This window comes from Callionymus lyra, chromosome 7 (assembly GCF_982586985.1).
Source record: "Callionymus lyra chromosome 7, fCalLyr1.hap1.1, whole genome shotgun sequence".
In the NCBI taxonomy this organism is placed as follows: domain Eukaryota; kingdom Metazoa; phylum Chordata; class Actinopteri; order Syngnathiformes; family Callionymidae; genus Callionymus; species Callionymus lyra.
Window position 1 is genome coordinate 7,508,447 of NC_141824.1, and position 21,103 is coordinate 7,529,549.

Sequence of the window (21,103 nt, forward strand, 5' to 3'; positions counted from 1 at the left end):
CATATTTAATTTTAATAATCAATCCAAGAGGTTTGACACATAAGAAATGATTACCAGTAACTGATGCGTATGACACAGTTCCTCTGAAGGTTGTGCCGCTTTAACGTCTTTTTCTCAGTGCAGGTGTTTTTTCCCGAGTGCAGAACATAGTTATGGGTAGTTTTTTATGTAAATCTGGATAGAAGAACGCATTCTGTACTCCCTTAGCCAATCAGGACGCAGAACACAATGCGAGTTCATACTGTATGCTGTAAAAACAGCAAAATTACACAAAAAAAAAAAAATGTTGTCACGAAAGATTTGTCTTAAAAAATATTAAGACGTTCCAGTGCTAGTGAACATGTTTATATACAGTTTCTATTGGTATTAAAATGACAACAACTTACATTACTGCCTTGAAAAACTAAATATTTCAATAATATACTGAAAACACAAATGTATTGCGAAGATAAGCTGCAGTTTCTTTGGAGGTCTTTGGTTTTAGTGTTTGCTTTACTCCGCAGGGATTTGGGGCTATTTGGCGGCGCGTTGCTCGGCAGCTGCTATTCAGCAGCTTTTCTGAAGCTTTTTCTTTTTTTTTGCAGACTTCAGCTAAAACTATTAGAGTAAATGTAAACAGTAATGTTGCGTGTATGAAAGATTAATGTACAAGGTGGTAATGTGTTGCAGTATTCCCTCTTTTGCACGCATGAACAGAAAATGTTTTACAGAAAAACAAATAATCCACGGGCGAGGAGTGGTTAGTGATAACACCTCACAGCCGGATGGTTATCCCTGTGTTTGTGTGGGTTTATTCTCTTCACTCCAATTTCCTCCCACGGCCCAAAAACACAGAAAAAGATTTAGGACTATAAATAGTCCATAGATGTGTGTCTTTGGTGCGTCTGAGGGGGTTGTGTGTCTCGGGTGTATTGTGACGGTCGGACGTCCTGTTCTGGGTGTCCCCTGTCTCTCACCCTAGGGAGCTGGGATGGACTCCAGTCCTCCGTCAACCCGATGAGGGACTGATTTAGGATCCAAAGTAAAGTGAAGTAAAGCTCACCTTGTACGATGAGGTAGACCAGTGAGGGTTTGGACTGCTGCTTGGTCTGTATCGAGCAGGTGTACGAGCCTTCGTCGTACACGTCCACCTGCACAGCAACACCAGAACAGGCAGGTTAAGAACCGGACCAAGTTAATAAAGTAAGTAAGTAATAAACGATAAAAATGTAAACACACATTAGAAAAAAATCCACGGAATCTTGGACGGACATTGCCACTTAACTTAATATATTATAAATTAATGCAATTATTGAACGGATAGGAAGGATAAGAATATAATAAATATATATTTTTAATTTGTTTTATTTAAAACAGAATGAAAAAAAATCAAATCTAAATCATACATGAAAAGAATATATTGGAATATGTTATGGAATATTTTATGACTGAATTTTCTTTCTTTTTTTTTACACAGACTCCAGAAAATCATATTTTCAAAGTTTGAATAATAATTCTGATTCACATGTTCTGCTGGACTAAGGGCTTTGGTTTTGTTGCAATTTTTCCCATTATTGAGGTTTTTTTTAGTAAAGTAAGTAAAAAAGACGTTTTGGATTTTGGATTAGAACATTTTTTTTCCCATTTTTCTTGTTAATATTGCTCAAGGCTGTGTGAAAGCTCCTGCATCAGTTCGATATTCACATATATCACAGATTTTTTAAGAACATTTCTTTGTGATTCACATGGTCCACCTAGTTTGGTTTTGCAAAATTTTAATCAATTATACAGACGTTCATTTTTTAAAACGTTTTCAATTGAAAAATAGTAAAATTATGGATTTCCAATATTCAAAATCCAGTAAAAATTATTGTGTTTTCATATGGTCCGCGGGGACATCAACTTTGGTTGAGCGTCACATTTTGGGGCATTTTCTTTTACTCTTTTGATGGAATAAATGTGTTTTTCTAATTGATTTTTTCTTAAAATGCAGGAAAAGTATTTTGTGACTGCATTTTTTTAAATGATCTATTTCCAATTTTTTTTTGGTAATAACTTAAACACTTAGAAATCCAAATGTAAAGTTGGTTAAATATATTTTTAATTTTGAAGAAAAAAACATCAAAACTACTTTCCAAGTACACACAAGTTTAATTGAAAACTTTTCGCTACAAGCTTCAATTAAAGGTTGAAACTTTAAGTGTATTTCCTTCGTAACTACTGTATGTTCAGCTCCACAGGAGGCTATATTTGTTTTATCCCCATTCATATTCCAGTTTAAATAATAAATAATGCCAGGGGATATTTTGATTACTCCTGCGTGTTTATCCTCTGATGTGTAAATATCTTTGAGAATGCACACGGGAAGTGATTCATGTTAGTAGGGAATATTTTAATGAGCCTGCAGTGAAGCTAAACCAGCGACTCGGTGAGGAATCGGACGGTAAGACGTACCTTCTGTATGCGGAGGCTGTACTCCAGCTGTCCTTTCGTGACCAGGTCCACTCGGGGGTCCAGAGACCACTTGTCCTCCCCTGCATAGATGATGTTGGATCGATTGAGCCAGGCGACCTTCGATGACTTGTCGTCCACGTAACACCTGCGGACAAATCCAAAAAGAACATTTTTTTTTTTTAGTCGCGATAAAAATTGACTGGATTCAAAAAACACCGGTGAGAATATTCTCCGAGCGTATCGGACCCGGGGTGATGAAATCAAGATGAAAGCGGGAGAGTTGGATCACCTGGAGGCTCAGGAGGAAAATTGTGTTTCAACACACAACTTGTTTTTTCTAAATGTTCTTAAAAAAGTGTCTCTCAGAAGAGATAAACACAAATACATTCTGAACACTTTGAATTCATGTCAGTAGCTTCACAGTGAGTTTGTAAGTCATCACTCGCTACGCTTTTAAATTTATGTTCCGGTCACAATAACCTTTTTATTTCCACATTATTTCCTCTTTTTCCATATATTACTGATCATTAATGATCATTTTTCTTAACACAAAGTCTTGAAACAAGGTTGTTCTTTTCTAGGTACAAGAAATGACTGAAAATATGCACGTTTTTGGTAAAAAATTACTTGAATCACGACTGACGAGTACATAAAAACCATGTCAATACACTGAAAATGTGAATTCTAGATTCCTTAATGGTTACAACAAAGTTAATCACACAAATCATTGTGAAGTTCAAGGTTCAAAAGTAGACGTTTGTCAAGTTGTTTAGTTTTGTTACTTGAAAATGGTGTTTTCAATTTCAGTTTATTTAAAAGAACAATCCATGGTTAATCCAATAATTATCTTAATGGCTTATTTTTTTTTTTTTTTTATGATGATTCCCCAAAGAAAACAAAGAAAAATAGTAACTATACAATCAATTAAAAATTTGTAACATACAAATGTAGAAATACGATTAAAAAATATTCTTAACACAACAAAATAACTTAATCTTTTTGTCATTTTATTCTTGTTTTCGTTCTTGTCTTAGAAATAATCCGACCAATCTTTAGCTCAACTACTCGATTATTCTGATACTCGGACAAAAAAAACAACTTAAGTTATGATTTATTAATTCAAATCAATAAATATATTGTGTTCCCCTTTTTTCTCGTAAATAATTGCTGAAGGTTGTGAAAGCTCCTACAACGGATCCATATTTTTTCGAACACAATGATTGAGCCAAATAAAAAAGTCATGCTACAGTATATGGAATTCTCTGAGAATGTACTCGAGTCATTATTAATATTTTAGTAAAAAAAATGATATAGACGTCTCTCTACTAGAATTTCTTCTTTTTTTTAACCTATTTTAAATAGCAAAATACCTAAGTTAAATTGATTTATACAACTGAATAATGTTTGGCTAAATCAATAAAAAAAATGAAGTAAGTAAGTAATTTATTTTTGTAAAGCGTTTTTCCAGACCAGGGTCACAAAGCGCTTAAACAATCAAATCTATACTCAATAAAATAAATACTTAAAAAGTCAAGATAACACTGAGAACAACACAGGAGTCTCAGAAAATCAGGGAAAAGCTCAAATAAAAGTGTCTTAAAATGTTTCTTGAAGGAGTCAGTAGATCATCAAACACAGAGATGCTTCCAAAGCTTAGGAGCAACAGTCTGGAAGGATTTCTCTCCTTTGGTCCAGAAGCATGTTCAGGAACCATCAGTAGATTCTGATCCACAGACCTCAGAGCCCGAGCTGGGGTGTAAGTCTGGATCAGATCACTGATGGAAGGTCTGACCATGAATAGATCTGAAAGTAAGAACCAGAATTTTAAAGTTGATCCTGAAAGAAACTGGCAGCCAGTGAAGAGTTTTAAGGATCGAAGAAATGTAAGTTCTTCTACTAGAGCAGCTCAGAATTCTGGCTGCAGAGTTTTGTATCAACTGCAGGCGAAACAGCTCCTTCTTGTTAAGCTCTTCTTGTTTTTTACAAACTTTGGTAAACTTCTTATGAAAATAAACTCTTACAATAGTCTAAACGACACAAACACATGGATTATAAGATCCAGATCATGCTGTGACAACATTTTCCTAAGTTTAGAGATTTTTCTCAGCAGTAGAGCTGGATGTCATCAGCAAAGATGAGGTAAGAAAATGCACCATTGTCTTACTTCATTATTTTATTCTGTACCGACGACACCATCCCTTTGTTGTGTTTTTTTTTTTTTTTTAACACCGGCAATAAAAGTTTAAGATTCTAATGTTTAATACTTAATGGGAAAACATTTTCCTCCACGATCACAAACAAACAGTTTATTGTTGTTGACTTTATGGTCGACTCTCCTCCACAGTCTCTCCCTCCACTTGTACATCTATTCTACCTGTGAATCTATTGAAGCAGACGAGAAGCGACAGCAGCATCCTCCCTGCTTACTTCCACTCGCACATCGTCAGCCTGGGAATCTGCGAGGAAAAACGCCGCGACTGAGACGTCGCTCGGACGAGGAAAGATTTGAATAAACAAATGTAAACGTGAGTCTGGAGGCGATGAGAATTGATAACAAGCCGTGATCTCGGTCGACAGTTCCTGGGCCTCACGTGCACACATTTGAGGGAGCAGATAACGTGGAGGTAGAACACACTCCTATGTGTGTGTGTGTGTGTGTGTGTGCGCGCGTCACATGACCCGGGGTTACGCTCGGAAGTGGTGGTGCAGTCGTTCCAGCTGGCAAGGCGGTGGGAGCAGGACTTTAAGGTTTATCGAGGGCTCGTACGAGCAGCTTGAACTCGTCTTCATCTTCACTACCTTTTGTGAAAGTGAGTTGGCTCTTTGATCCGGAGTCTCTCGGTAGAACTACGGAAGTACACCGACGACGCCTTCGGAATTCTTAACGGTTTGATTCCACGTTTCAAGTGCTCAAACCTTGACTTTTTCAACAAACGTAACAACTTCTATATTGAATATGGAACTTGGAATATTTAAAGGTTGAAGTAGTTTTTATTGAATAACTGAATTTCTTTATTAGATTCTCTCCAATCTTTTTTATTTATTTACTTATTTCATTTGCTCTGTGTTGCTCTGTGATCTATGTCTATATATGTGCACTTTGTCGTACCTTAAACTAGCCTCTTGCGTGAAGAAACTGGATGATAGACTCCGACCCCCCGTGACCCCGATAAGGCAATGAGCAGCACGAATAACTTCTACATTGACAGGTTGAATCGTATTTATCGAATCATTTTATTCAATAATTCACACATTGAACGAGTTTTATCCCTTGTACTATCTCAGGGTCAATGTGACCCCGAAAGGCCCTGAAACAAATGTGTTTGTGGTATCCCTTGTGTTGTCTCTGGGTCAAGGTGTTGTCGGGCCTTCGGGTCACCTTGACCTTTAGATAAAACAAGGGTTAAATAATTAATTTAAATGATTCAATTGTGTATTTTTAAAATGAATGATTTTTTTTAGGTTTTATATTTCTAATTCCAAATATTTAAAATAATTAATTATCAATTGAATATTTTTTCAATTTTTAGCCTCATGAATGAAACATATAAATGTTGGTATCATAGTGACTCTAGACCATAACAAAAAGAGTACCAGGCTACTTCATTTAACCCTCAGCCAATCAGGGGATGCATTGGCGACCACATGACCATGTTCAAGCACTAGCGCGTAAATTCCGAAAAAGTCAAGATGATGTATGAACTTTGTTTTGACGCCAGAGGTTTCAAAAAGCTAACATTGAAGTTTAAGTTACATTTCAGTATCATCTTCTTGTAAAAAAAAAAAACCTTTCAATTTACAAATTATTAAATTATTTTTTTCATAACAAATAAATCCATATTTTAATATGAAAAATGATTGAATTCAATAAATTAATATAATAAATGTAATGCTTTAATGAACAACATTTTAATATAATGAAAAGTTTCAACATTTGAACCGTCAAATTAGGTATTCAGAATAAATCAAGGAAGTAACTTAGTAAGTCAACATTATAGGAATTAGGAATAACAAGTAAGTCAACATTATAATTGCTTGACTATTTAAAATAAGATTAGACTTTCGTCCGACATGCAGAGATGAAATTTAGCATGTAATGAGTAGCACAGGATAGATCCGCTAATCTATCAACGCTTTAATTTGATATTAATGTTGGTAAATGTGTCTGCACAGTCAGTCCACCACATATGTTGCTCCATATGGGTCGTATAAATGTAAATGTATGAAGAAGTATGGATTGTAGGGGGATGCCTTTGCAAAGCCACAATTCTAAACAGTTGCTTAAAAGTCTTCTTTCCATTCGCTTCTCGCTTCACACCTCGGTGTCGCTGCACACCCACGGTTCTTCAATGGACTGGCCTTGTTTTCTCAACCCATCTGTCTCTTCTGCTGGACCTCGCTTCAATTTCATCCCTGTTCCGGTGAGTCCCTCGAGACGGACGATACACGCCGAATGAAATTAAAATGCATATTTCTATGTTCCTTACCACAGACATGATTTTCTGTTAATGCAATGTCAGCCTCGCCTTTCAGCGCGATCCACCGTGTAGTTTCCATCTTGGTTTGGTTTCATATTTTCAACAGGATTTGTTGAATGTAGTTCACACGTTGTATTTGGAATTGTAGTCAATAGTGACTGAGACAGAGAAGGAGAGCGAGAGCGAGAGCGAGAGCGAGATCAAAATCAAGATCAAGATAAAGATCAAGACCAAGATGAGAACAAGACCAGGACTAATACCGAGACGAGGCAGAGACCAAGACCAAGAGCAGGACTAAAACCAAGACAAAGCAGAGACCAAGACCAGGACTAAAACCAAAACACAGCAGAGACCAAGACCAAGACCAGGAAAAAAACCAAGACAAAGCAGAGACCAATACCAGGACTAAAACCAAAACAAAGCAGAGAACAAGACCCAGACCAAGACCAGGACAAAAACCAAGACAAAGCAGAGACCAAGACCAAGACCAGGACTAAAACCAAAACAAAGCAGAGAACAAGACCCAGACCAAGACCAGGACAAAAACCAAGACAAAGCAGAGACCAAGACCAAGAGCAGGACTAAAACCAAGACAAAGCAGAGACCAAGACCAGGACTAAAACCAAAACACAGCAGAGACCAAGACCAAGACCAGGAAAAAAACCAAGACAAAGCAGAGACCAAGACCAGAACTAAAACCAAAACAAAGCAGAGAACAAGACCCAGACCAAGACCAGGACAAAAACCAAGACAAAGCAGAGACCAAGACCAAGACCAGGACTAAAACCAAAACAAAGCAGAGACCAAGACCAAGACCAGGACTAAAACCAAGACAAAGCAGAGACCAAGACCAAGACCAGGACTAAAACCAAGACAAAGGAAAGACCATTGCATTGACAAACAGTAACCAAAAGATACTTTAAAAACAATTGAGGAGCAAAAAAAAATAAAAAATCAAAGGGTGTCAACTAGTTATGTCAACATTTAACTTTTTTCTTTCTACACATGTAGTCGAGTGTTGTAACCGTTGTCTAACTGGTTGAGTGTTCTGTCTCTGTCCAAACCAATCCCATTCAATAAAATCCCTTCTAGTAGTTATCAGACACAAATGATTTATTCTCGTAGACAGATTTGAAAAATGTACTTAATTATAGCCAACATAAAAGATTAATCCCAGATTGTGATTCACTGTCTTTTTCAGACTACAGGTTGCACTTAAAACCCTTTAAATAAAAAATAAAAAATGCGTGCCTTATAAACCTTGTGTTTTAATTCTTGTTTTACTTACTGAGCTGGAACGGATGTGATAAATGTGATAAATGGTGCTCAAAAAACTGGTTAAAATATTGTAAGTAAGTAAAGGTTATTTGTAAAGATCTTTCCTGACCAGGGTCAAAAAGCGCTTTAACAATCAAAAACAATACACAGTTAAAATATATACTTTAAAAGATCAAGAAACATAAGACAAACACAGGATTCCCAGAAAATCAGGGAAAAGCACATATAAAAATGTCTTTAGATGTTTCTTGAAGGAGTCAGTAGATCATCAAACACAGATGTTTCTTGAAGGAGTCAGTAGATCATCAAACACATATGTTTCTTGAAGGAGTCAGTAGATCATCAAACACAGATGTTTCTTGAAGGAGTCAGTAGATCATCAAACACAGATGTTTCTTGAAGGAGTCAGTAGATCATCAAACACAGATGTTTCTTGAAGGAGTCAGTAGATCATCAAACACAGATGTTTCTTGAAGGAGTCAGTAGATCATCAAACACAGATGTTTCTTGAAGGAGTCAGTAGATCATCAAACACAGAGATGTTTCTTGAAGGAGTCAGTAGATCATCAAACACAGATGTTTCTTGAAGGAGTCAGTAGATCATCAAACACAGAGATGTTTCTTGAAGGAGTCAGTAGATCATCAAACACAGATGTTTCTTGAAGGAGTCAGTAGATCATCAAACACACATGTTTCTTGAAGGAGTCAGTAGATCATCAAACACAGATGTTTCTTGAAGGAGTCAGTAGATCATCAAACACAGATGTTTCTTGAAGGAGTCAGTAGATCATCAAACACAGATGTTTCTTGAAGGAGTCAGTAGATCATCAAACACAGATGTTTCTTGAAGGAGTCAGTAGATCATCAAACACAGATGTTTCTTGAAGGAGTCAGTAGATCATCAAACACAGATGTTTCTTGAAGGAGTCAGTAGATCATCAAACACAGAGATGTTTCTTGAAGGAGTCAGTAGATCATCAAACACAGATGTTTCTTGAAGGAGTCAGTAGATCATCAAACACAGATGTTTCTTGAAGGAGTCAGTAGATCATCAAACACAGATGTTTCTTGAAGGAGTCAGTAGATCATCAAACACAGAGATGTTTCTTGAAGGAGTCAGTAGATCATCAAACACAGAGATGTTTCTTGAAGGAGTCAGTAGATCATCAAACACAGAGATGGTTCCAAAGCTTAGGAGCAACAGTCTGGAAGGATTTCTCTCCTCTGGTCCTGAAGGAGTCAGTAGATCCATCAAATCAAATCAATAATTGGTAAATTATCAAGTAATAACCTTGGAACCGTTTACACAAGACACCCCTGGCATCAACAGAACCATCGAAGGCCAACGCAGCTCATTCAAAGCAACTATGACTCACTTCCCTACGATGTACTGCGGAATATACTCGAACAAATGAAGAAATATGAACCATTAACCCGAATCATCTTTGCGACCAGTTCTTACAAAGTGCCGTCGTCGAGCGGGGGCCCCCCCCGGGGACCGGCGGCGGGGGTTCGTGTGAGGGCGACTTGCTTAGGTTTGCTGGTTTCAACTGTTTTACCCTGAGCGTTGCTGATGGATGCGGCGCTCTGCTGTATCATACACTTTTCTTCAAGCGTGCTGTGCTGTGCCAATACCGGCCAATAGTACACAGTTGACAGGGGACTGTGTGGGTTGACAGATGCTCGGGTCAGAGCTGCTGAGCTGGGCTTGTGTTGACAGGAGGGCCGGGGCGGGATGGATCCCGGCTCCGGGGCTAGCCGTGGGGGAGGACCAAAGTGCAGACTGGAGCCAGCGAGTGAAAGTGTAATGAGAGGAACGATGTGCCAAGACTGACAGAAAAGCCACACCACCCACTTGGCCCATCAATACAATTCCACACACCTCTTTCCTCTTCCCCTCTTGGCCTCTGACATCTTTCAAACACTCACTAAATTTTTATTTCTTCAAGTGCATTTATTTTGCCGGAGACACTGTTTTTTTTTAACCATCATGCCTTGCGTTTCCTCTCACTCGGTGTATACTTATGGAGCTTGAGGTGTCCAAACCCTTTGGGAAAAGGGCCATTTCATAGACTTTAGACTTTCTTTTATTGTCATTGCACAGAAAACACGGCAGTGAAACTGGCGACAAAATGTGTTGCTTGGCAACCGTTAAAAACAAAGCAGAGTGAATGTATAAATAAAAAAGTATAAATATAAATATGAATAAGTTAAAAATAGTGCAATATAGTATAAATAGAATACATAAATAACGTTTTAAATACGGCATATAGTAATTAATGTATATAAAAGTATAAATATAAATAAGTTAAGTTAATGGGCCAAATGTAAACAGGGATCTGGACTGTTTATTGAATGAAGAAGTTCATATAAATCTATATATTTAATTAGTTCAATGCAACATATTTTTCATGAACGAACAGGAAACACTTTTCAGTATTAAGTAATTAGCATAAATACTTTTTAACAACAGTTTTAAGTTAACTCAAGAGTCATAAAATGTTTGTGTGGTATTAAAAAAAGTTGTATTTTTCTATGTTAGTGATTAAAGGAAAGGGTTTATAATGGAGACTGAGGGTCTGTTGATGCAAATAAATTCACAACAACCATTAAAAAAAAAAGTGGATTATAGTAATTATTTATTAAGTTACCAAGAACAAGTCCTATATATAAAATGTATTACAACCTTAAATTCTTAAATATATTGTTTGTTATAAGTTTGAAAATGTATATATTATGTTTGTTACAGGATTATAATTAAAGTCCATCCATCCATCCATCCATCCATCCATCCATCCATCCATCCATCCATCCATCCCTCCATCCCTCCATCCCTCCATCCATCCATCCATCTTTCCATTTATCCATCCTTATTTATCCATCGATTTATCCGTCCATACTTTCATCCATCCATCCATCATCTATCATCCACTCAATCATCCATTTAACCATCCATCCTTCCATTTATCCATCTATTCACTTATCCATCCATCTTTTCCATATGTCCATCCATCATCCATCCATCTATCCATAATTGTATTTGTCATAAAGATATTTTATGTTTATAGCAAGATTAAAGTTGTATATATTAGGCATATAATAATATCAAAGTCATATTCTGCATATAACATGTATTACCTTGCAATTAACAGTGTTGAAATGTAATATTCAAATTAAATATATAAAATAAAAATGTGCAGAATAAATCAGGAAAAAAAAGAAGTTTGTCAAATAGTTCTGTTGGTATAATAACTCTATTTATACATGTTCCTCAGGAGACACATTCAGTATCTGATTTCAATAAATAAATAAATTAGCTGAAGTAAAGGCAGAAAAGCCGTATATTTTAAGTGAAAAAGTGCCTCTGAAAGGGAGAAAGAACATTATCGGGAAAGAACTGAAGCGAGTCAGAGTCGGGTCAGATACCCCTCGAAGCGGACCTTGTCCTACTTAGCAGGTTAAATGTATATTTAGACTATATCTAAGTTCAGGACTGTGGATCAAAGACTAAGCCCTGAATCTATAGTAGGCCATAATGAAGAGTCGTTCCAGGATATGTGAACAAAAAAAGTTAACTTTCTGTTTTTATTAATCATTTTTAGTATAATTTTTTAAATGGATACTTTTGAACATGGAGAGAATTGTCTTGTTTACTAAAGAGAGGATCTGCTGTCACTCAATAAACAATTTCTCAAAAGAGACCTCCTGAGGGATCAATAAAGTTCTACCTAATCTAACCTAAAACCAAGACAAAGCAGAGACCACGACCAAGACCAGGACTAAAACCAAGACAAAGCAGAGACCAAGACCAGGACTAAAACCAAAACAAAGCAGAGCAGAGACCAAGACCAAGACTAGGAGTAAAACCAAGATATAGCAGAGACCAAGACCAAGACCAGGACTAAAACCAAAACAAAAAAGAGACCAAGACCAAGACCACGACCAGGAGTAAAACCAAGACATAGCAGAGACCAAGACCAAGACTAGGAGTAAAACCAAGATATAGCAGAGACCAAGACCAAGATCAGGACTAAAACCAAAACAAAAAAGAGACCAAGACCAAGACCAAGACCAGGACTAAAACCAAAACAAAGCAGAGACCAAGACCAAGACCAAGACCAGGACTAAAACCAAAACAAAGCAGAGATTAGAATAGAGATTCGAAAGATAACAGGCAGATGTGTGTTTATGTTTCGTTGACTAAAGTCAAAGTGTATCTCCTTTATATGTCAAGGCTTTTTCTTGTTAAAAGAGTCTTTGCTAAACTTCTTCTTAGTCAAAGATTGATATGAACCTTTCAGTTGCTCCTGAAATGTATTTGATGAAAAGCGATAGCGATTGTTTTTGTCTGTTAACGCGTGTATTTGTCAAAACATCTTTTCTTGTTTGAATTTTGAGAGGCGTCTCCGCGGAGCCCCGAAGATGACATTCGACTTCCTCATCGTACCGAGACACTTTTGGCTCCAAATTGCCATCCAACACAGCTAGTTGGGAAAAAAAAAGCCCTTTGTGTCATAATATCATATTTTTGCTCACTGCAGGGAGGCCTCCAGACAACCACACATCCTCCGCCATTTCTTCTTGGTTGCGATGCATGGACGCTTCAAGCGAACCATTATTCAGGGCAGGAATGATTGCTTTGAAACTTTGCCAGCAGATCTCGCGAGGGGAGGTCATTAATCAGAAATGGCTGGAAACAACAGGAATGTTCAGGTCTGGCTGATTTGGAAATGTTTTGTAATTCTGCCTCGTGTCACGCTGGTTACGCTCGGAGTGAATCATGTTTGGCGAGGATCCTGGCGCCGCTCCAAGCATGTGCTGGCGTTCCCTCGTTCACGCCTACGCTAGTGTCTACATGGTTTAATCCATCCATTGAGAATCGACGCAACCCAAGACTTTCTTCCTTCTGTGTTTCCTTTTTTTTTTTTATTTGTCCAGTTGGAATCGTCGGAGAGTTAATCGAACGTAATGAGGCGCAGACAGATGGCGCCTCATTGAGACGTATATACTGCGAAAAGACGGATGCGGCTTTTAAATCTCGTGAGGAGCTGTTAGGAGCTGCCATTTTTTCCCCTAATGCCTTTCCTTTCTGTGGTCGGATGCGTTGTTTGCCGACATCACAGTGATTTATTTTGTGACCTTTTTTCCAAATCGTCCAACGATTGTTAGCGCCATCATCATTTTTTTTTGACACGACACGGTCTTTTTATGAACATTTTTACGCCATGTTCTGCAGGATGTTGCAGGAGTATTTCTGAACTTTAAAAATATAAATGTAAATAACGTGAAATATGTCTATAAATATGACACACAACGTGCCTTTTATTTTACGCTTAACATTAAACCTTTTTTTGGAAGAAAAAATTGAAAATGTTACATCAAAAATAAAGGATATTTCAGAGTCTACTGTGTTCAAATTAAAAGCCATTTTGTTAAATGTTAGAGAAGATCATAGAGTCTCTAAACTACATCTAGAAACCTATAAACTTTTACAATCACGCTTTCTTCTGCAACAGATTACCTTCGTTAGGTATGTTCACCCTGGTCGCACTCTCTGCTTCACCTTCAACCTTCAACAATATCTGTCCTTTGATCTCTGGGTAAGTCATTTTTTATTTTTTTTACATTTAATTATACATTTTTTTAAACTATTACATTGTAATATGCCGACGACAATTTTATAGTATTTTATTAATCTAATTTAATTGTATTTATTTATTTTATTTGTATATGTGACTGTTGTTAGGGGCCACCAAGTAAAAAATAAAGGAGCGAAAAGCTTGAATATGATGTTAAAATTAAATGAAAAAGAAAGAAAAGTTACAAAATAAGATATTATTTTATTGGGTTTTATATATTTAATTGTTTTAATCAGAAATAAAAAGTACTTATTTTAAATTATTAAAAAAAATATACACTAAAATCTTTCTGAGGGTAAATGAAATAAAAAAAAGATAAAATAATTATATTATTCATTTTCTAAGGGCCAAATATGTAAATAACAAAACTCCTGAAAGATAAAAACCCTATAGTCAGATAAAGGGTTAGTGATGAATAATCCAAAATCTAAATACACTAACAATACAATTGTTTAATAATATATAATGATGATAATGTCTACATTATCTTGACCTCATTAGAGGCCCGTAAATACAGTCAAATACTTGCCCCAAAATCAATCAAAACATCCTAATATAATTATTTGATCAGATGAAATAAAATAAAATTTTAATTTTGGAATCTGATAAAAAAACACTTATTTCTAAACATTTACTCTAATCTTTTTGAGGGCAAATACTAAAACAAAGTCATATTTAAACTAGTAATAAATAATAACAAACTAATATTCTTAATTGCTTGCATTACCTTGACATCATGAGGGCCACATACATACATTCCAAGGGCCACAACAAATATACTAAAATTATTATATTATTGGCTTTTATATAACTTTTTGTTTTCTAACGTAGAAACACTTATTTTCCAAATATTTTTTTAAATAATCACTTACATGTTCTTAGGGCCAATACTTAATCAACCAAAATCCTAAAACAAAAACTGTATAGTAATATTTAGAGTTGAAGTAAATAAAACATAAATGGTTAGATCGTACATTGTCTTTGACCTAATAAGGGCCACATAAATACAGTCAAATATTTTGCTTAATCTGGCTAAAATTATTATTTTATTAGATTCGACATAACTTTTGTTTTTTAATACTCAAACAAGTCATTCATATTTAGAGTTGAAACAAATACTAGTGATGCTTCTTGAAACAGTGTCATTATCTTCAGTGTCCACTAGATGGCGTCTCTGCACTATTTTCCTTTGCTTTGAACAACTGTTCTAACGAAACATCATAACATTCTTAAACTGATAGCGCCCCCTACTGACCTCTAAATCACACGACACTGCTTCATGAAGCTTCTGCAGACCATCACTAATCAACACACTAGTTTAACATTAGTTTGACCTCACGAGGGCCACGTAAATAAAGTCAAAGGGCCGTCTTTGTGTGGCCCCCTTTTTCTAACTCATGCTCCACGACCAGGAGGTTCGGTTTCTAAATATTATTTTCGTTTCTGGTCATGATTGAGTTTGGGAAGCAAACGCTACGACTTGTCTGGCTGTTTAAATGTCACGATGCATTTGCAAACATTAATAGAAAATGTCGTTACTTCCCAAGACATCGATTACGGACTAGAAAACCTCCTCGAGATCAAAATCAACACGACGTTCTGCGGCACCTGTAAGTTCTTATCTCATAATCATAACTCACTTCCACGTTCTCTGGCTTTCACGTCACTTCGCATCCCGCCTCGACAACAAGTGACACCGTGTAGGAAAACAACATTTTCTCGTCTCAAAGGTCACACTTTGATCGGGATGCACGTCTAAAGCTAATGAGGCAGCGAGTCGCCGCTCCAGGCACAGGTGGTTTCATCATCACTTTCCACGTGAAAAACGCTGCTTTTATGCCGTCTTCCAATTAGCTTTCCTCCCTCGTGGGCTTCGCTTTCAAACGCCATGCCTTGTTAAGCGGCGTGTATAAGTTCCCGTTTGACGCCACTGCGTACAATCGCGGTATTTAGCCACGCGCCTCCACTTCAAAGGTTAATTAGCACCTGTGAGCGACAGATATCGTGGAGGAGATTGACAAGTGTCTCGTCCAATGAGAAGGTCAGCGGCGTCTCCTGTGATTCGCCGGATTACGTATTCCATACGTCTGCTGGAGGTGAGATGATGAAAGCGTGTAGGAAGAGATGTGTGTCCCGAGACACGCTGTTTTTCGTTTCCTCCGGGCTTCTGCTGAATCCATTGATATTTAAATCCTCGTCTTTCTTACGTAATATCAAGAAGCGTGGAAGAAGAAGAAGAAGAAGAAGAAGAAGAAGAAGAAGAAGAAGAAGAATGATTCTCGAGCAGATCTGGACTAAATGCAGCCCTCGTGAGATCAAAATAAAACTATACAAGTTATAATTTGTAGATGTTTTTTAAATTGATTTCTTTTTTTAAATGCAATTTCTCTTATTTTAATTTAATTGTTATTATTATTTTATATCTCAATTTATTTATATACATTCAATTAAAAAAATGTATTCTGTAAAGTCACAACAAATAATTCCTTGAAAAAAACCCAAACTATTTTATTTAACTAATTAAAGTCATTAAAGACCTTTTTAAGGAGAGTTTTTACTTGTCATTTCTTGAGGGGAAATATTTATTTTGTGTTTTTTAATTGGTATTTAGAAATGAAATGCATTTAAAAGAAAATATTATGCAATAAGAATAAAGGGCCACATAAATACAGTCAATCATTTCCTAAAACAAATACAAGATAAATACACAATAAAATTGTGAGTTTGAAATAAATACAAAATAAAAGTTTGTGAGTTTGAGTTAATATTTCACTACATTTTTTTTATTCACTTTTTTGTTGAAAATAAGTGAATTATATATTTTTTCTCTTCACTATAATCAATGGAAAATTAAATAATAGCTTATCATATTTATATTGTCCTTAAAAAAAAACAACAAAAAAAACAACTGGTTTAACTATATAAGAAACCATTTCAACTTTTGTGTTATGAATTAATAATAAATTAATGCGTTTCCCAGATCGGTTAAGAAGTTCTTCAGTGCTACGATCTTCTTTGGAGAACTCTTAAGAATGCTGTGAAAAATGATGCGTTTCCCTGAGTCGCTCTTAGCGAAGAAGAAGATCCTTCTCAAGTTTAAGAACAACATTGAACTCAGAGACCAACTTATGAAAGTGTTCCCAAACTCCACTAAGAGCTTCTTTTGAAGCGTCTTTGGCTTGATCTTAAGGTCCTCCAAAGATGGCAGTTAAGAACTCGTCTGGGAAACACCTTTATCTTAGCGCTCCTTCTTAGCCAAACCTTTCTTAAGAGCCTTCTTACATCCTTTAGACAAATTAACTAATATGTAATTGTATTATTGAATGTTTTCATTTTCCTATCATATTGAATCTCCTTCTATCCATCCCTTCTTCCTTTCGGCTTGAAGGCCCCCATACAACAGTTACAGTATCTAACGTGGCCCCCGAGTGAATCTTATCGGCCACTTGTGCTCCAGGCGTTAACTTTCTGTTTACTTCATAATGCCATTAATTGATTGAAGAATAATCTCTCAACTTAACGCTTCCCGATGAATTCATCCGTTTTGAGAAGCATAGTTGGAACATTTTTTTAAGTCGGTGTTTCTGTCCAAAAGATAGTTTGGCAATTTAACGCTCAGCTACATTCCGAGCTCTAATCCTCATCTTTCACAATTGCTGACACACACTCCTCACACACTCAATAACAGACGAGGCAGTTTCCCTTCTGTACACGAGCGATGGTTTCTATAGTGACAACCTTTGGTGGAATTATGTTGGATTTTTGAATGTTATTAAGGAGAGAATCTCTTTATTGTCAACATTGCTGGGGCTGTGCTGTAAAGATATTAAATTTCACTTCTTGATGTTGCCGACAAAAAAACAATACAATAAACTTAATATAATAATATTAAATTGAGTAAAATGAGTTACTTAATACATTCAAATTGATAAATCTAATAACAATCACAATTACCTACAACCATATTATTATTGTACCATTATTTGGTTATTTTTTTAGTATTTGTTTCTTTTTTCCTGTGTCTTCTTCAAAAGGGGAGGTTGGAGATTGGTATCAATGTAAAGTAGGATTAGTTTGTCTTAAAATATAACATGAACCAGCAGTTAAATATGACATATCAAATGTTATTTGGAAAAAAATTTTCTGTCCAAAAAGTTGTAGATGTTCTGGCTCGTCCACTTAAAAAGATGTATACACTTTTTGTGTTTGAACTAAACTATCGCACTTTATCTACTTCTGCACTTCAAATATCGCAGTGAACAAACAGAATGCTCTTATTTGTACTGCACCTTATTAGATTGAACTGTGTTTTTGTCCATTATTGTGTTTTTGCTTTATTTGTATGTTGATGTATTATGTAAACTGTCTGCATCTTTGTTCACGACTACAGATGGAAATGATTAGCATTAGCATTGTGCTAAATCTGGTGCAGCATCTTTTTAATGTAACTGCATATTGTCCTTTTAAATAAATAAACTAAACTAAGTGCTATAATCTCCTTTGGAGGGCTCTTGTGAAAGAAGGAAACGTTACGATCCTAACGTAAGAAGATCTTTCTTTCTTTTAAGGAAACATATTTCAATGAACTTAACCAGAGACCAACTTTTGAAGGTATTGTCAAAGTCCACTAAGAGCTACTTACGAAGCTTCTTATTTTAAAGATCTACAAAGACGGCAGTTTAGAACTTAAACACCTTTTTTTCAGCCAAACCCTTCTTAAGAGCCTTCTTACATCCTTAAGAACGATCGAATCTGGGTAACTGGAACCAATGATTGCGAGTTTCCATCTTAGATTCTCTATTTTTATACTTTATGGACACATTTATCAACCACTTCTTTCACATATTTAAAAGACCAAATGATGCTTTGTTTTCCTATCCGAGTGCTTTACAGTTGTGCCACATGAACTCATCTTGAATTCCATCTGCACCGCAAAGGTCTCTTGGAGTTTCTGCACCAAGGCGAGCTAAGTACCTCTTTGGCTCCCCTGAGCTCAAGGTTAACTCATGTTAAGTACCAGCGAAACGCTCAACAAGGCTCCAGAGAAAGATCTTCCTCCTCAGTTCTTAAAATAATCTTCTAAACTCTTACTTTACGCTGAGTTTGGGTTTTAGTCCGTCTGATGATCAAAGACTCGAAGGGGAGTTCAGTGTAATTGAATATGTAGGACATGACGTGTTGAACGAAGTACACACCGTGTGATATTTAGAAGCACTCGTTATTTCAACGTAAACAAAGTATTATGACAATTAAACCGGCTTGATTGAAACTAAATATCCATGATTGATCATATATGAACCAAAATCTGCAGAAAAAGCAAAAAAAGATCTAATTATAAGTATTAAAAGATATTTAAGAAATACTAGATTGATAAAATTGAAATTATGGTTTGTTATTATTGCCTTCAATATTTATTTTTGTATTACAACTAAATATTGTGGAGAAAAATTCACTAGTAAAACATACTATCCCTGTCATGAGAATAAACAAATAAATAGAGATTAATTAAGCATGTAAGTAAATCTCATCTGGAAATTGCTGAGAAAATCCCAAGACTTTATTTTTTATTTTAATTTAAATACAAAATTGTGGCAGATAAATTGATTGATAAATCAGGAAAATGTGGCTTTTTAAAAACATTTTTTGTTTTTGAACAATAGCATTTCTAGTCATTCTGCTGTATTTGAGACTCAAGTAAAACTTTAGTTTCCACCAAAATCTGGTGAATATTTTTGAGTTATGCTCTTCCCATGATGCAACACTAATAGACTCAGGGACTCATTCATTCCTTGTGTTATTAGATTGTTTAATTCTGAGTTTAGGGGTAGGAGTTAAGTGAAAGTATGATTTTATCCTATGTTAATCTTTGTATCCTTTTCTTTGTGTTGTTTAATTTGATCTATGTTGTTTATATTTGCACTTTGTCATCCCTTGCACTTTGTTCATTTTATTTGCCATTTGTCCAATTTCCGAAAGAAGATCTCCAGAAGGATTAATAAGGTTTATCTAATCTAATCTAAATAATTGGTGAAGAAAAAATCAAATACAAACTAGCACCAATGTAAAGTAGTAATTAGTAAAGAGTTATATTTATTATTTAAAAAGCGAAACACAAACTATAGAAGAAAAACTTCTATAAGTGAGTCATCATTCCACATAAATAATGCTTTAACACAAACTCCCACATCATTAGAATACAATCAAATACACAAAGATTCAAATACACAAACGTTGAGTCGTAACCAGTCCAGATCTCTTGCTGATTCAACCTGACTGGGGATTGTTTTTTCATTCTTAGTGAATGAAAAAAACCTTTGTAGTTTTTGTGTAGATCGTGTTTTTGTATATTTACTTCGTTCTATTTAAAAATCAGTACGTGATTATAATCCCAACATTGAACCGGTCCACGGTGAAAACAATGTTGCGGATTCAATTGTCTAAAGATGAATTTACAAAGAACCAGCAGATAAATGGGACAATACAATTGTCATTTGGGAAATATATAATTTTTTTTACAACAAACAAGTAAATAGTGTACGTTCTCAACGCACAACTACTTAAAAAAAACTAGATCGACTATTTTAGGAATGAATCATACATCCTTGGCCACTCATCGCAATTGTTGGAACGCCATCCGAGAACGTTGATGTAAATTCTGCCCGGAAAATAATCATTAGACTTACTTTTTTTTAAAAATATTTTATCAACGCTTGCTTCCGCTTTGGAAATCTCCGATGATTGTAATGTGTCCTAGAAATGTTGTTTTACTCAAACTTGTTTAAGAAAGTTGTTTGTCGTTTCCGTTCATGAGTTTTATTTATGTATTTATTCTTACTTTTCTGTAATAAACAAAACAACAACAAAAAAACAAAGAATGTTACATACATTTTTAAATATTCAATTATTATCTTTGAACAGACTGAATGCATGGTTACAAACAAAATACCAAAGAACCAAATTCCTACTTCAGGATGTGAAAGAAGATAATCAGTAAAAGAATAAGTATTAAAAGATAAATGACTTCTACTGAAAACTACTTCAACTTTTGTGGCAAATTCTACACAAACCTTTGCTGTTTCATGAAGTCCTTGAATAACTTCTTTTCGACTTAACCATGTCAAAAACACATTAAAAATTAAATTTGGGAAATTGGATTTTCTCTTGTTTACTTTCATAATTGAGATAAAACTAATTGGATCCAGCAAATAATTGGTGCTCGACCTCAGAGTGCCCCTGGTTTCAACTCTCTGCATGAACTCGGAGGATCCAGAGCAG

At 35.6% G+C, this 21,103-nt stretch overlaps 1 protein-coding gene across 1 annotated transcript in view; it reads right to left on the reverse strand.

Moving 5' to 3' along the window:
* The window catches only part of lsamp (limbic system associated membrane protein), a 296,556-nt gene that overhangs the window by 119,102 nt on the left and 156,351 nt on the right, over nt 1–21,103 (reverse strand). The window contains exons 2-3 of the mRNA XM_087794813.1: nt 2,434–2,578; nt 1,043–1,130 (exon numbers count right to left, since the gene is read on the reverse strand). Of these exons, the coding sequence (XP_087650939.1) occupies nt 1,043–1,130; nt 2,434–2,578 (233 nt within the window). The remainder of the gene's footprint in view (nt 1–1,042; nt 1,131–2,433; nt 2,579–21,103) is intronic.